Here is a 16,671-nt window from a genome sequence, read left to right as displayed (position 1 = left end):
AAGTGAATGTAACTCACAGCAGAGAGATGGAGCCGTTCCCAGCGTTGGCTGGTTTCCAGTTAGCGTAGCGTAGGGCTGAGGTCATGTCTGCTAGGATGCTGTCAGGGGTCCTCAGGAATTTGTGCGAGTCTGTTAGTGTGTGCATGTGCACATGCGCGTGCGTGCTTGCATACGTGCGTCTACATATGTGTGCGCACCAGTGTGTGTGTATGTGCATGCATTTGTGAATGTTCTCCAACAACAAACATTACAGCATACCAAAGTCTAAACTGCAAAAAGATGATGCCATAAAATAGACTTGAAAACAAGACCAAAGGCCTGGCAAGGGTTCTGCTTGACTTTTATCTTTCAGAGTATAAATAGTACACTGTGAGTAAACCAACCTTTGATTACCATCCAGACGTCCATTAAGTTGCTTGCCCTGCCCCAACAAACACCAACATTGTGCCACATCTGTTGGGGGTGGTTGGCTGTTGTTGGATGACGTTTTTTGTCCAATCGCTGGGTGTTAATGTTTCTTGGAGCAGTATGCTAGCACCTTAAGATCTCAACACTTTTTACATCACTTTTAGTTTGAACAGTGTTATCATGGGATATTCTAGTGGGGACCAACTCTATAAAAGTAGTGTGTGGTCTGCAGTCATTTTGAGTTGAATCACAGAGCAGGAAATTGCTGTTTACATGTTTTAGTAGTCAAGCGAGTAAGATAAGTTGTCATCTAAGAATTTGACAAAGACGATTTCTTTATCTTCATTTGTTTATACAGTTATATGTTTGCTTCTATGAATGTGTACATATTTACATGTTTAGTTAAGCAGTTATACACTTAGATGTTTGGTGAGATATTTTTAAGTTGAGTTACATTTGTATGTTTCAAACTGCAGTGCCATACATTTAAGATCTTTGAGCTCACACGTCCCATCAAGCCCTGCATGTGGATGCTAACACACATTGTTCGAGCAATCAAAACGCATGTCTTAACCCGATGACCCAACGCACGGGTCACCCTTCATCCCCCGGGCCCTCTCAAAGAATGGTCGTAAGCCAAAAACATCCTTAAAAACACTTTGATCGACCCACAGACCCATAACACGCCAATCAATATTAGCATACAGAAGAGTGGTGATCAATGCCCGCCACTCGTTGTCCCTTCAGACCTCGATAAACGCAGCCCCTTCTCCCTTCACTTACGGTTAACTCAGCTCGGGGTGTTTTCGCTCCACGAAGGCACAAGAGGAGACGTCAACCTTTGAACCTCTTCACAATGATGGCGGCCCGCAGCTGACCCACAGCACGGGTCTTCTAGACCTTGTGGGGGCCGTGGAGAATGACTCACCACCATTATATCGGAGGAGGAATCATCGATGAGGTAACGGTATCCCCCTCAATAAACTCCTTCACCCCACCCACCGCCACATCATACTGCCACCCCCCCCGGAATGAGTCAGTGACATGCCCAACGTGGGTGGGGGGGGGGGGAATCCCCCCCCAAACCACTATTTGGTATGATGCCTCTGCACTTAGTTCTTTGTACAACCAATGTATTCCACTTTCTGTTATGTTTAGCGGAGCAAACCTAACAGCAACCATTTCCCTCCCAGAATCAATACAGTACTGCGGTTCTGAAACTGAATGGCTGTGGACATACCACAAGGAACAGGTCACTGTGTGAACATAAAACATTTCCATGTATCCATGACATGGCCATTCTCCAGAGTTTCAAGCCGCACAAGGAGGATTTAAAACAGAGCCTGTGTGGAACGCCACACGGGGGTTAGCGATCGCGATCAGACACGTCATAAACCAAAACATGAGGGAGGAATATCCGCCATGTCTGCTCTGGAGCCAATTAGAACACAGCGTGGGTGAGAGATCGTCATGGCGGTCAGCAGGATGTCGATGACTGGCGATGAGTGAACGAACGGACGGACGGAAGGGCATACAGAAAGAGGTGATGAAATGATGGAATACCTCGACTGATGCGTCCTGATAGATCTGTCAACAGGGTGACATCACTTCCTTGCTCTAACCAGCGTGACATCACCCTCTCTCTTTCCATACATGGTATTCAAAAGTCATTTTGATGACCAAGACATGATGACAAGTGAGAGGTTTAACTCCTACTATGATCCAGCTACTAGTTATAAAAGGCCTCAGAAAGGGATGCAAGATCTGGTCCAAAATCACCTACATTTGAGGGGGTTATCGATTGGTTCATCGAACCCTGAACGCATTCCAAGATACACACAGTCATCGCCATGGCAACGGGCCAACCAAATCATTGTGTAACCTTAGATTTAATCGTTTCAACAAAGGAAAAGTCCCCATCACTGCACAACAGAATGGGTGTCCCAACATCAAGGGGTAGCCAGGGGGTTTCAGGTTTTGCACTGAAATTGATTGACTGAGTGTTTATTCACACTGATCTGCATGTGGAAGGGAAATCACAACCATGGGTGCAACTACACAGACTTTACTTGCGGCTATTCCCAGGATGCACTTCTGCACCCCCCCCCCATCCCCACACCCCCCCATCCCCTCCCGTGACCATAACCACACCAAATCATTGTGAAAATCCAGCCATTACACTGAGCAGTTTCTAATTTTAAACAGAAACCATTAATTAAGAGTACCTAGACCTCATCATCTCTAACGCATAACGGGAAATTACCAACCCGCTGCAGGTAAACGCGTCATTGCGTTTCAGACACTATGCGGATATATCTGGATTCTAATTACCCAAACGCCCCTCCATCTCGTTGCTCAGACACCATGGCAACAAGATCCCAGCTCTCCTCAGCGCTACAGTCTCCCGGGCCTGGGAGGAAGGAGCTTCGGAATATCCAGAGATGTGGAAAGACGAAGCGTAGCAGCAACACACCCTCATCCACATGGACACAAAGTTCAGAACAGTCACGGTTGTTGAATAGCGATCAATAAGACGGTTAACGATGGTGCCACTGACTCATAAAGTCTTGTTTCAGTGTCTTGGTGTCCAGCCGTCTCTCCGTTTGTAGACAAAACTTGTCAAAGTCTGTAAAACCATTCCAAGTGCCCATTAAAAACGTAATGAAAAAAAAAAATCGTACTGGTATTCCAGTGGTAAAAGTAGATCATCTAGCCCAGCATCTCGAGAGTAATGGCACCATAGGAGTAGTCAAGCATAAGACTACACTTGGGGCTGCTGGGATAGCGGGCCAAACGCTAACGTCCATGTTGTTTGTGGATAAGTGCAGAGATGCAGACTACAGGCGAGCCATTAACACCGTGGCACATCATCCCTCATTATGCAGCAGTCACCGTAGCAACATCGATCATAGAGTAATTAACAGCGAGCGATAACGACGCCGAGCATTTGTCACGCACGTAATCACACACACCAGCAATCTGTAGCGGTGCTTCAGAGCCGCGCTGTAAAGGGCACTCCACGGAGCGTGAAACCCTGCATTGTTGGAACAAACATTAACGACTGAAATCTACAACACGAGGCCTCTAATCCAATCGACTTTTTATGGCACAAATTATGAGGGAGCTTTTGTTCCGCTGTAATTGATCGTTTTCGGGACGTGAAATTATGCGTTATTCAGCTCCAAACTTCAAACACTGATTGCAGCATCCCTCAGTGGCTGGACATCCAAGCGCAGGCTGATTTCAGCCTTCAGGTGGGATGCAGGTGTTTGTATACCCGTGCTCCTGGGGCCCAACAAGAAAATTTAACTGAATATTTAACACTAGTTTCCTAGTCATTCTAGTCCATCCTAGTCATCCAAAATAACACCTGCATGCTGGTGGGTTGAACACGGCCTGTGTTTTCACACCAATTTAAATTCATTTAGGTCTTTGTCTTAATGTATTAAGACAAAATACTAATGACATCTAAGATAAATGGCCCACCCTAGCTTTAAGAACTAAAGGAATTACCGTTACTAATTACTTAACTATTGCCAATCAAACAAATTGGAATTTGGAAAACATCCTTCTAAATTTAGTTCAGTAAATATTTATTCCTGAGGCAGAGAATGTAGCAATCCTTAGGGGTCCTTCCTTGTGTTCAAGGAACAATAACTATGGGTCACAAAGGCCCAGGGCCCTCTAAAAGAATGGCAGCAAGCCCAAAAACAGACTGCAGCCAAGAGCTTCTTTAAGACCCCTTGAAATCCTGGGAACCAGCCTCAACCCAGTGCCGAGTACCCTGTGTAGGACGCAGTTCGGCTGGCTCTGCAGAAGTCTGTCGGGAGGTGTTGGGCACAGGGATTGAATAGAAGCGACATCCGAGGATGAGAACGTTTAACCTTCTGGGGGACAAAGGGGACAAAACGAGTTGTGACTCAAGATGAAAACAGTTGCCAGGTCTAGCGCTGTGCGTTTTGAAATGGTACCACAGAATCGTGGAGGGGTGAGTCTGTTTTGGTTTCCGTCAACTGCAGGTAAAGCAAAAGGCTGAAATGCAATATACACATGCCCCATCACTTTGGTTAGGAAGTCACATTTTAAACCGTGTGGTTAGATGACGAACCGCCATGAAAAGGTCAGCGCTGGTTAAGAGATTAGATGGAGGTTGACATATTTACTGCATTACTGCTACAACATTAATGCATAAAGCGGTCTACATGGCTACGTCAATCCATAACCGGCTTTGGAAAAAATACAAATAAATGTTGCGGATTATAGTTGCCATTCCAGAACATTCCTCAACTGCGGATGACATTAGGACAGCGATGGGAAGGTACGAGATATATGCAGTTACTGACTTAAGTGCCTGATCCAGGATGCAGCCAAACCCGGTCCATCACCGGTAACCACTAAAGCATTTTGAGATGGACGGAATACATATTGGAACTCATTATAGTGCTGAATGCATTTCAATATAAACAATACCTTTTTTCTCCCTATTTTGCAGAAAGATACCACAAACCAAGCAAAACTGCAGAAAAAAGAACATGCCAACCTTTCGTCCTTGAAAATAAATATACTACAGGGAAAACAAGTTTTAAATAGTTAGTAGATTTTTTTTTTTTTTAAATACCAAAACTACACAGTTTTACACACAGAAACAGGAATCGACGGCAACTAGCCTACACATGTTGGTAGTTTCCATGTTAAACATTGAGCCATACAGGGTGGATGCCGAGCGGACCATAAGGTTAGAGTGACAGGAAACCAGTGAACTCCTGAAGGGTATTTAAGTTTCCAGACCGACACCTGCATACAAACCTCACACTAAATGCCCCCAGTGGCCCAGTGGACTACAACTCTGTTCAACACGGCTCTGGATAAGCAGAAACCGGCCGCTAATGAGCTGTCTGCTGACAAATCATCCGTGAGGTACAATTCAACAAGAGAAATTCTTCCTTCAGGAGTTTTCTGTCAGTCTACACAAACACTAGGGGCTGCTATCCGAGAAGCACACTTTTTAAAACTGCTAAAACTGTGTTTTTCCACGTGCTTGTCACATAATCAAAAGCAGCATAACTATTTTACATAGAAATGCAAGGACCAGAGATTCCATTTGTTTTGCATGGAGTGCAAGTGTCCCTGGTAGGTAGGTTAACGTGGTGAATTTATGTTTAAAAAAGGGCAGAAAACTCCAGAATAACCCCATTAAAAGCATTTTCTCTGCAAAAGTGACAAAAGGTCGGAAAAAATCCAACAGTTGGTTAAAACCTGGTAAATACCCTTAAGCAACAAGGTGTCTCCGATAATTAGAGTCAGAATCCCTGGTGCAGCGTGTGGGCGAGACGTTTCTGGAGGAAAAACTGGATGGCACTCTGGTTTGACGTTAACACGCCCGTTGAAGGAGACCGCGGAGGCAGCTGGAGTGGGTGGCAGGCGGTGATTAGGAGGAGGAGGAGGATGAGGAAGGCCTGGCATGTGACAACCATCTAACCAGCCTGCAGATTCCTGGATCCACATGGAGGCTGGGAAGATGCCTGCTCACAGGAGCCGGCAGCAGGGTTGAGCTCCTCTGACCACCATCAGCGAAGAGGTGAGACACTCTGGCCCAGCCCAGCCCACGAGCTGCCTGGTCACAAGCGACGGACAGTCACCGGTGCACAACCAGAATCTGAAGTGGTTCCAACATATAGTCGATGGCTCAGATGGTCAAAAGGTTATTTTTCACATCTGACGTTCTGATTCTATGGTTGTCGTATTGAACAAATTAAATTGTTCACATAATTTTGTACGGTTATGCTTACACTCTTACCAGCTCAAGTCTGGTTCAAAAGTCTACGGCCTTAAGACATCAGCACCTCATCTACTGAGACCAGAGTGTCAAACCCTCAAGTGCGCGACGTACACAAAAATGGCCTCTTGATAAAAACGTATCAAATTACATCTCGAGAAAAAAAGCGGAGGAGTGAAATGAGCAAGGCAGTTGACCTTCTTCCCCGCAAAACATCAACGCAGGGTGAGACCAAAGAACGAAGCCATCCATCTTGAGCACTTCCCCTCACCAGCAGCCACTTAACATTCATGACTTCAAGCGTGCCATCACCGTACACCGGGCTTTCCACGCAAACTCTCCTGATGGAATCGTAAAGGGTGAGGGGGAAGGTTGCCTTTGACTTCCCGGCTTTCAGTAAGCAACGTAGAGCATCCAACAATGCAATTAAAAGTTAATTGTCCCCATAGCCCTGACATTTCTTTTATATAAAATGGAACGTAGCGAATAAATTGCAGTAGGCCATTAAGATGTTCACAGTGACGCTGGAGCTTTAGCTGTGCGTGATTACTGCTCCATCCCCAAAGGCCTTCATGCTTTTAAATATCTCAAAGGAAGGCGCTGTGTAAGTGGTGACAGACACTAAAAGGCAGAGAAGGAAAACAGCAGCATTTTCTTTTCCTCTCTGTCCTCTGACAGTGAACCCCGCCCTCACCTAACACTCACTAAGTAATCTGGGATTTCAAAAGAGTGGGAAGAGTCAGAAAGAACAATTTGATTTTGGGACTGAAAAAATGGGTGTGATAATGGACCTGAAAGTCAATGCTAATGTTGGTTTTGGATTTGGACGTGTTAAATTATTATTTCTTGGGTAATAAAATTGGTAAAATAGTTTGAAATAAGTGGTCATTTATATCTCGCATTATCTTCTCTTTTCTTATCCTCGGAGATTGATCACTAGCTCTCCTCTCCAAAAGCAACTCATCAAAGACACTGTAGGTCCACTTTCTCCAGGGAACAGGCGTCTCAAAGTCCTGCTTTATGTCAATGTCAAGTTAGAGGTGAACTCACGCCAGAGAAACCCACAATTGGTTTTAGGGAAATTTAAGTGATTTACACGACACCCCTGTCCAAGCCCTGATTACTTCTGAAAACTTGCTTAAGCGAAAGGATGTGGACATGCTTTTAAATATTTTGCCACCCAAAGTATTTAATAAACTTTGACCACTCTGGTCATAGGGATTTTTCCCATGGCCTGCGCTGCCCTTGGCACGGCCTTGGCGGTGAGATCAGCAACAGAGAAGGGTGTAAAGAGGACGATCCGACCAATAAAAACATGACTAAATGAATCCAAGCGGACCGTGACCCTGCACTCAACAGACACTCGCACACTTTCCAGAAACGCCACACTAAGAACCCGCCACGATAACGACCAAAGAAAGGAAAATAAAGGCAGATAGCGGGCCAAGTGTGTGGTGGACACACCCAGGGGTGGCAGCTCAACAAGCAGGGAAGAAGAAAGTGCTGACTAGGGAGGAAAAACATGGAAAGCCTTCCAGAGGTCCAGCAGGCCAGCGGCGCTGACGAACATCGGAGCTGACGAACCTCAGGGCTACAGTCCCGGGACGGACCACGTCATTACCATAGGAAATGTGCCACGGCCGCTTAGCTAATCTATTGCTGCTCACAGCTGGGGGGCGGAGATGATTGATGGCATTAAGGGGGTCCGGTTGGGAGTGACCATGCAAGCTCATCACCACAGTAGGGTTCCTCACAAACTCTGGAGATATATTATATACTCTCTCTAACTCTCTAAGAATACTCTCTAAGTACCCACAATACTATTAGAAATTAATACAGAATATATTGTTAGATACACAGATGATCCCGGACACTAAATCCACCATCTTATTAGCAGTAGCAGCAGCCAAAAGCAAGACACAATTATTACAAGCCGTAAGTGTAGACTCCAGCCATCTGCCTTTAGCTTCCAAAACCCACTAGATCAACCTATTTATACAGTGGTAATAATACATTATCTACTGTATCTATGAACTTTCAACATGGGGGCAGGATGGTGTAATGGTTAAGGGGTTCCCCGCCTGTGTTTGATACCTCTTTGTCCGCAGACTACCTTTAAGTATAGAACAAGTTGCCCTATACAGTGACTATGTCTGACTGTGACAGTGACAGTGACTATGATTATACAGTACATCTACAAGATTCACTAAGCAGTACCAATGAGGGTTGGCATTAGTAGCAGTCACACAACAGACATACGGTTACTAATGCAGTGCCAGCTGTGGCCCAGTCAGCTTGCCTTTAGAGCTGGTGTTTACAGCCCTGACTGTTGGCAGGATGTCAGCGTTTAATCAGTGAGGGAGAGAAGCTGAAGCACCCTGCTGTCCTGTCTTCTATACCCCTGCTATTAGGGTCAAATTAACATTAATAAACATATTGAGAGGGGAGTAGTGCTGTCGGTCATTATGTCGTTAGGGAACCTTTAGAATTATAATTAAGAGCGAGGTGGTGACGCGTGTCCGACGCCAAATACCTAGCATCACAAACCCCTGTACACCACACCATACTACAGATGGATCCTAAAGAGAAGAGAAGGCAACGGCAGACATATGCAATTGGTTACATTCTCTCTTTTTTTCAGTTTTCATTTTCTTCTTGTGCCCTCTGATCAGGTATTTCATCCCTCTACGCTCAGTCTGCCACGAGCCAATCACTGCTCAGCACCAGAGGGTGAAAGAGAGAGTCAGAGAGAGAGTCAGAGAGAGAGAGAGAGAGTCAGAGAGAGAGAGAGAAAAAACAAAGGACAGACAGACAGAGACAGACACAGACAGGGGCAAGGACAGAAGGACAGAAGGACAGACAGTTAGATAAAGAGACTGACAGAGAAAGACAGACAGAGAAAGAGGGAGAGAAAGATGAATGGAGAGAGAGAGAGAGATGTAGATAGAAAGGGAGAGGAGAAGATACACTCTGACCAATGTATTGTTAAAGGGAAAACATTCCCCCTCTTCTTCGTCTCTCTCCAAAGCATCCACATTCTAAAGTTATGCTAAACTCTGCACTGTGGACGATAGCGTGGATACGCTTGGCTGCTGCCGGCTCATTCAAGAGACGTTGAATGGCAAACAAGGTGCTGTCAATCACACGGGGACATTAGAAGGCATTTGGTAATTGGATTTCCATCCGTTATAATCAGATGTATGATATAATGCGCGAAAGTCAACATCCGGGAAATAACTAATATTGAACTATCAAAAACGGATAAACTTAAAGAGAAGAAAACTTTCTGAAGAACTCAATTACGGTTGGCATGTGGTGATGTTAAATATGTCATTCAATCTGTATATTCACACTTTTTGGGAAGGGTAGCCCTTAAAGAAGTGTGCTGGGAGTTGATCGACATCATGCACTGATCTGCATCTAAATTTGTTCCTGTCCGTCACAACTCAGAGGAGCTTTTGATATTCCCTCCGACAACGCATATAGTGAACTTCATGGAAACTAATTACTTAGCTTCATCACTCCACATATCACCATGGGACAGAGCGTTAAAGAGGTGCCTCTTGGTCATCGATAAATTCACATTTTTCCTACGAACCCGGTGGTAAATTACCTCCTAGACGCAAGCAAGGACAATCAGAGGAGTGTTGCACCCAGGTTGCATCAACCACATGGAGGTCATGTCTTAGATTCGAAAGACTAAACACTAAACCAAAACACGAAAATAAATAAATACCTGTTTCTGGTTTTTAACCTCAGATAATATAAATGTATCTACAAAAAGATTAGGGTGACGTGAAAAGAAAAACAGATTTTTGAAATGAGGAAGAATTGTTATTTTAGCCTCATTGAATCTGTTAAAAATTGATATCATCAATCCCCAGAGCGTGACACAAACCAATAAAACACAGAAGTCAGTGTGATGGACAGGGGGGAGGGACTTACAGACGTGAACGCCAGCAGCTCCTCCTCAGTCAGGTTGTGCACTGGGTTGCTCTTCTGGAAGTTGGTGCTGGGAGACAGGAGGACAGGATCAGTACATGGCGCGCACATGCACACGCACACACACACTTTAATTCTTCCATAACAACGTCAGAAACTGTTATTTCCAGGTTTATTGATGATTTATTGAAGACTGATCGGTTTGATTCATGATCGTTGTGGCGACCATTAGAGGAAAGTATTCGTCATGATAGACAAGCCTGGAGCATTAATCTATATCACTAGAGGGGGAGCCGAGGGGGAGAAAGGGAGAAAGGGTGGGACAGGGAAAAGAGAGGGAGGGAGGGGAGGGAGAGACTAATGAAGAAGAAAGACAGAGGGAGGGAAGGAGAAAAGAAAAGAAATATGGCCAATTGATTTCCGCGAAGCCAGCTGATTATGAAAGCAACGCAGAGAAAAAAGCAACTCGAAAGCTACAAAAGACCCTCAATTCATTAAAGTATCAATCAATCACAAATCAATTAATCATGAAGTGAAAACAGTGCGGTCGCTATGAGGAGACGGGAGGATCTGGGCGTAGCCGATCAGTTCCCATGAGAAATGAAGCAAGAGGAGAAGGTGGATACAGGATGCGAGTGTGGTTCTTTTACACAAGCGACCGCCTCTGGTTCTAACGCGTTCCGCACTAGCTGGGAATCAAATCCTCCGACCCTGGCTCTCGGTCCAGGACGCAGGGTCGGAGGGGTCGGATTCTGTTGAGATTAGGCCCAGTAATAACCGGTGTTCGTCTGCAGATTCTGTTTGTTATTCTTCCACTGGAGGACGGGCTCTGCAGGCCCGGCAGAGCCTGCCAGGTGGACGCACCGCAAGGCTGTAGTAGAGCCGCGGCCCGCGAGCCAAGAACCTAACGTTCCCCCGTCCCTCCCCAGAGTACCCTCCGCCAGTTAGTACTTTGTTTAGACAGAAAATACGAGTACTGTTATAGCAGATACTACTAGATACACCGTTACACAAAATACTGCAGACCTGCAGAATCTCGCAAACATATAAATCCCATTACACATTGTTTGATTTTTTTTTAAATTGATTCTTTCAATGCTTTGTCTGTGCCTTGGACGACGGCCACTGCGGTTTTGTGACGGTTACACATACATTTATCCACATGCTCGGTTACACCTAAATGTAAATAGACAAGAGACACTCCAGCCGTGCGGATGTGCCGGTGAGTAGAGATTACAGAGAGATACTAGTAGAAAGAGACAAAAACAACCAGGAACATTCTGTGGGATTTAACCAAAAAGATGCAGAAATCCCAACAGGAAGAGGTTTAAAATGAGACAATCCCAAATATATGAGGGTTGTATGAAAGGATAAGTGAAACCAGTTGTTGATCAGGGGAAAGGTCCATGTATCGACTGCTTCCACAGTGTGTGTGTGTGTGTGTGTGTGTGTGTGTGTGTGTGTGTGTGTGTGTGTGTGTGTGTGTGTGTGTGTGTGTGTGTGTGTGTGTGTGTGTGTGTGACCCTTGGATGTTTTACACCCATGGATTCTTCCGTTCCTTCTAGGTTACGGAAGAATCCATGAAGGAACGGTCCATGAAGCTGTTGGCTAACGGCCATCAAATTAATCCTAACGATAATAGACGCCCGTAGTGTATAGAGTGTATGGACTAATGGTTTAATGCCCTAACGCTAAAACACACAACACATTTAATTATATTTGGGGATGATTGTATTTAGATGGAAGTGTTGGCATGTCAGTTGAAATCTCAGGCTTAGCTTTGGTCTCGACTCTCCTGTATAGAAGCTAGGTAAACTGAAAACCAAAAGTGAATAGCCTATTTGTTACTTTATCTTGGCGAATCGCCAATATACGCATGTTATGTATATTGTACTGCCTATGGGTCACAGGTTCCACATACACTTGACTACCTCGGCTTCCAACATCCGGATAATACATTCTTTAATGTGACCAAATATGATTAAATTAACACACACACACACACACACACACACACACACACACACACACACACACACACACACACACACACACACACACACACACACACACACACACACACACACACACACACACACACACACACACACACACACACACAGGGAGGGGATGGAGCCCAGAGTATGTAAGAGACTGATCACACTATGTACCTGAGAAGCTCTAGCTCTCGGGTTATCTCCTATTTTGAACCACACATTGAAACTGTTGTCAAATAAAAAAATCATAAAGATATGTTTGGCTAAAGTCAGGGGATACTGCCATCGAGCTTATCAGCAGAGCTGCGAACTCTCATGCAGGGAGCGTGAGATTCACGTTTTTGATCCTCTTCACACCCTCTCACGCCTCCTATTTCTCCCTCAAATGACACGCTATTTCGCCATCACGCAAACTTTTTCAATAACATATCCTTGTACATAATCATACGATGTGTGCCAATCCACGGTTAGAACCGTGCAGAGCTCTTTGAAATCTGACTGCGACCGGATGCAGACCGATTAGAGCATTTTGAGCTCGGCCCAAAGTCATGACGGCACGCTGAAACACTGACTTTAAGCCTTCCTAGTTTTCTGATCAGCCCACAGTGATTTTGGAAGAAGTGCTAAATGGAGGATACGTCAACTGCTTTTCATCGTCATAAGATATGGCAAGTGGAGTAAGTAGGTCATTAGGGGCCGGGTGCAACAATTCTTATGGGCCTCCCTGAATACTCAATAAAAATGTATTCTAAAATCGATTGGTCAAATTCCAATTTGAACAAATATACTTACATAAACAAACGTATTTGTTTATGTAAGTAGAGAGTGAGAGTGTGCTCCACCACTACCATTCCCTTCTTATCTAGTTTTGGCCTAAAAAACTGAAAACATAATCTACCGTTGATTAAGTTGCATGGGCTCGAACTTAAGACATTTGTGAGCTTTTGGAAAAAGAATGTGATTAAAGAGGGAATAATATCTCCTGTCTCAGCTGTGGGTCTTTTAATGGGTTATATTTTCCATAAAAATGTCCCCATAAGCTCTCGCAGACTTTCTTGACAGAGAACATTAGTTCAGATCAGAAACATATTTTTACCTGTGAGTTAGATACTGATATATTCCTATAATGTATGGAAACAAAACACTAACATCAAATTGTACCTTTTTTTCTTTACATTAATTAAGAAACCGATTAGAATAGAAGATTACCATAGACCTCTGAAGAATAAGTCTCGCCTCTGAGTTGCTACCGTCTGCTCCGGTTCCCTCGGTCAAATGTCTATGGGAAATAACATGGGTTTTTTGAATGATCATACATAACAAACTCTGTAGTTGGCGAAGATCCGGGAGCCGGGACTTCTATTGGTATAGCACCAATCCCCTATTTTGATTAACAGGCAGCTCAAGTGGTTCCACCCAGGGAAATACTCACAATTTCACAATACATATATTATATACATACATACACTCACTATATAAAGGGCTCAAAGGTTTGTCCACTAATGAAAGTCAAAGACGTGTTGCTCAGTTATCCGAAATCATGCTTGAACGCCTTCTTGGCTCCCGGCTGTGAACTTGACCGGCTGTCCAATCAACATGGAGATAAGCATCGCGCACCAATCAGAGAGCAATTTAAGAGACAGCTCCATGGAAACACAATATGAGCGCAGCTTTCCTCTAAAGTTTAAAGTCATTTGCTTGGTTCAACTATTAAGATTTGACCATAATACGTTTGCCTGTTTATCTCTGTTACTGCTGAAGTGTTTTGGCAGCTCACACCTCCTAGTTCTCACACTGAGAATTCCAAAACACGTAAAATTACAAATTAAAGTTGCATTTTATTTTTAATTCTATGTATATCTTTTTTCACTTGCACATGATTAATTCCCGTCACTGTTTGCGTGATGACAGGAGATCCTCTCCACACACACTTTATGTGAATGCCCACACGCGTCATCCTGGTTGGAACCTGGTTATCCGTCTTTGGTCTGACAATACATTTGGGACTGACCTGAACCTAATTAAGCTGTAGCACCACTATAGTACTATAGCCTGCTGGTTTTCAGTCTACAACTGTAGAACGACAGCATTAGCCTGGCTAGCTAGCTGGATAATGATTTTCCTCACAGCGCCCCATTATAAAACCCCACTATCAATGATATCGAGTAGCTGTGTATACATCTGTGTATGTGTGCACATAGGAAACAAAGATAAGTGAGTCGGTTTCATGTTCTGCTGTGTAGCGTAGCCCCCACTGGCTCCCCCACAGGCCAAGAAAAACGTGCCCCTTCGCAAGAAGTCTCGACTGTTTGCTCATTTAGTTGTTTGTTGAGTCTGAGGTAATTATTTGTATTTATTTGGTTTCCCCCTTGAACGCGACAAGCTATGTAAAATAATCCTCCTCTAATGAAGAGGGGGGGGGGGCTTGTGAGACAGCAGACTGTACAAACTCATCACAACGCAGCCGGAGATGGAAAGGATTAAATTCACCCAAACAAAACATCAGAGGACATGCTAATCTCAGAATCTGTTCGTCATCAGGGGAACGGTAATGTAAACAAACAATAAACCCTCAACGCTGTCTGAAATACACGCCTAAACCTGAAGTAGATTCCACGCCAAACGTTGGATTGTTACTAATAGGGAACGTGAGCTGGGCTTAGACTCATGAGGCAGGATACCATTACTCTACTGATGATGTGCTTCATTCCATCCTGAAGCACAACCCCAGTTGAGATTAGTTTAGTTGACAGGAGGGTTTCAATCAATTTTACCCCAATACTTGTATAACGCTGAAACATAAACAAGAACCTGTGTTAACCAGATTGCCTAATGCAACATTAGTTTGCATTAGGCCCTATACAAACAGTACCCATAAACACACTGTTGAGCATTAGCAAGACCACAGCCTTCCTATTTGATCTGCTCAAATCTATCAACCGTCAGATATTAGTCAGCAAAATGTGAGTTTTACTCATCTGTTTCTAGTTTACCGTGCTGAGAGAATTTTGCTTTAAGTCAGCTCCCACATAATTTCTGTCCAATCAGGACATCTGTTCTCTGATTGGTTCGGAGCACAATCTTGCCTGTCAATCACATATACATATGCTCCATCCCAGGTCCCTGAACGCAACACTTCTCAATGGTAGATATATTTAGGGAGGGAGGGATTTTCCTTAGTGTTTATTTTTAAAATCTTGCCCTCTTATGCTGTCTCTTTTCAACTCTCAAGTCTTGAATAAGGGAGCCTCTATATCCTGTTTTATTTGGTCATTTAAATGCACATGATTATTCTTCTTTGATTATTCTTTATTCTTTGAGAGAATTTCAGTCGACTCAGATGACCGATGAATTCACTCTTCCCATTTTGGTGCACATCCCTACGCTGTTGCTTCCACTCGTTCTCACCATTTTTCTGTTGGAAAACCTGATCATGTGGACCTACGACCCGGATATTGTGGATCATTATTCAACACACGACTCTGTGGCCCTCCTAATGGCCGCCAGGTGTGATGCTAATGATCCAGGTGTGATGGTGACCTTCTAGTCGGCTGGTACCCAAAGCAGAACACATCTAACACCACTGTAAACACCATCACATGACCATATCGTTGTTTCTTTTTGACAGGTGGTGTTCCCTTGGCGAAACGATGACCCAAACTAGCCCGACCTCTGAGATCTGACACTTTTCAGAGATATTCTATGAACAACAGCATATTAGGTTGTCGCAGCAGACATTAATGAGTAGTTAGTAGAGAAGTAGTAGAAAATGTAAAATACAATATGCAAAACTATAAAAGGAGTTAAAGAGTTGTACTGCCACTCGAGTCGGCGGGACTATCACAAGACGACTTTGTGTGTTTTGTCTGCGAGTCGGTCGGTGAGTGCCAGGGTGTGGGTTGCCGTGGAGAACTCACCAGAAGCCCAGGAGGACGGCCTGCTCCTCGGCAGAGAGGTGGGGGACCTGGTGGAGGCCTGGGTCGGCTAGGTTGATCTGGTTCAGCACCGTGTCGTCGCCCAGCTCCTGGTCCTGAAGAGACACAAAACCCAAAGCAAACACGTGAGACCCTTTGTCCTGAGCTGGGCTTGGTAAAACTACTCCCCTGCAGTAGTTTGGTCTAATATTCTCAAATTAAGATATGTGGCAAACGGACTGCATACATGTAGCGCTTTTGTAACCTGTGGCCAATGAAAGGGGTTTACAATGAGGGCCTCCCATTGACCCATTCATACACCAATGGTTGTGTCAATCATGCAAGGAAACAGTGTCCTGACCAGGAGTGTGCCGTCCATATGGGCAGGTGGGGCAGCGAACTACTTATAAAAGCATGCTCCCCAAAAAATAGTTCCTCAGTAAATCATTGCTCCAAGTCTATTTTTAATAATGTGATTGTCACATTAACTATCTATAGTTTCTGTAGGCTTTAAGAATATTTTTGGTCCGTTGACATCACATTTTGGGTGATGGTGGCGATTCTAGTTGAGTTCAATGTGTCATGCAATGTTGGGGCAGGGCAGCTCAACGACCGTGTTCCTCCGTATGTTTAT

General features: G+C 44.4%; 1 protein-coding gene across 2 annotated transcripts in view; it reads right to left on the bottom strand.

Annotated features, from left to right (window-relative positions):
• ttc27 (tetratricopeptide repeat domain 27) overlaps positions 1–16,671 on the bottom strand; it is a 62,767-nt gene that overhangs the window by 26,525 nt on the left and 19,571 nt on the right. For both annotated transcript variants that reach the window (XM_084470495.1, XM_084470496.1), the window contains exons 8-9: positions 16,041–16,153; positions 10,130–10,196 (exon numbers count right to left, since the gene is read on the bottom strand). In XM_084470495.1, coding sequence (XP_084326621.1) covers positions 10,130–10,196; positions 16,041–16,153 — 180 coding nt within the window. The remainder of the gene's footprint in view (positions 1–10,129; positions 10,197–16,040; positions 16,154–16,671) is intronic.

This window comes from Micromesistius poutassou, assembly GCF_964030765.1.
Source record: "Micromesistius poutassou genome assembly, chromosome: 7".
NCBI lineage: Eukaryota > Metazoa > Chordata > Actinopteri > Gadiformes > Gadidae > Micromesistius > Micromesistius poutassou.
Note: the sequence above shows the minus strand (reverse complement) of the source record. Positions and strands in the feature narration are given on the sequence as shown.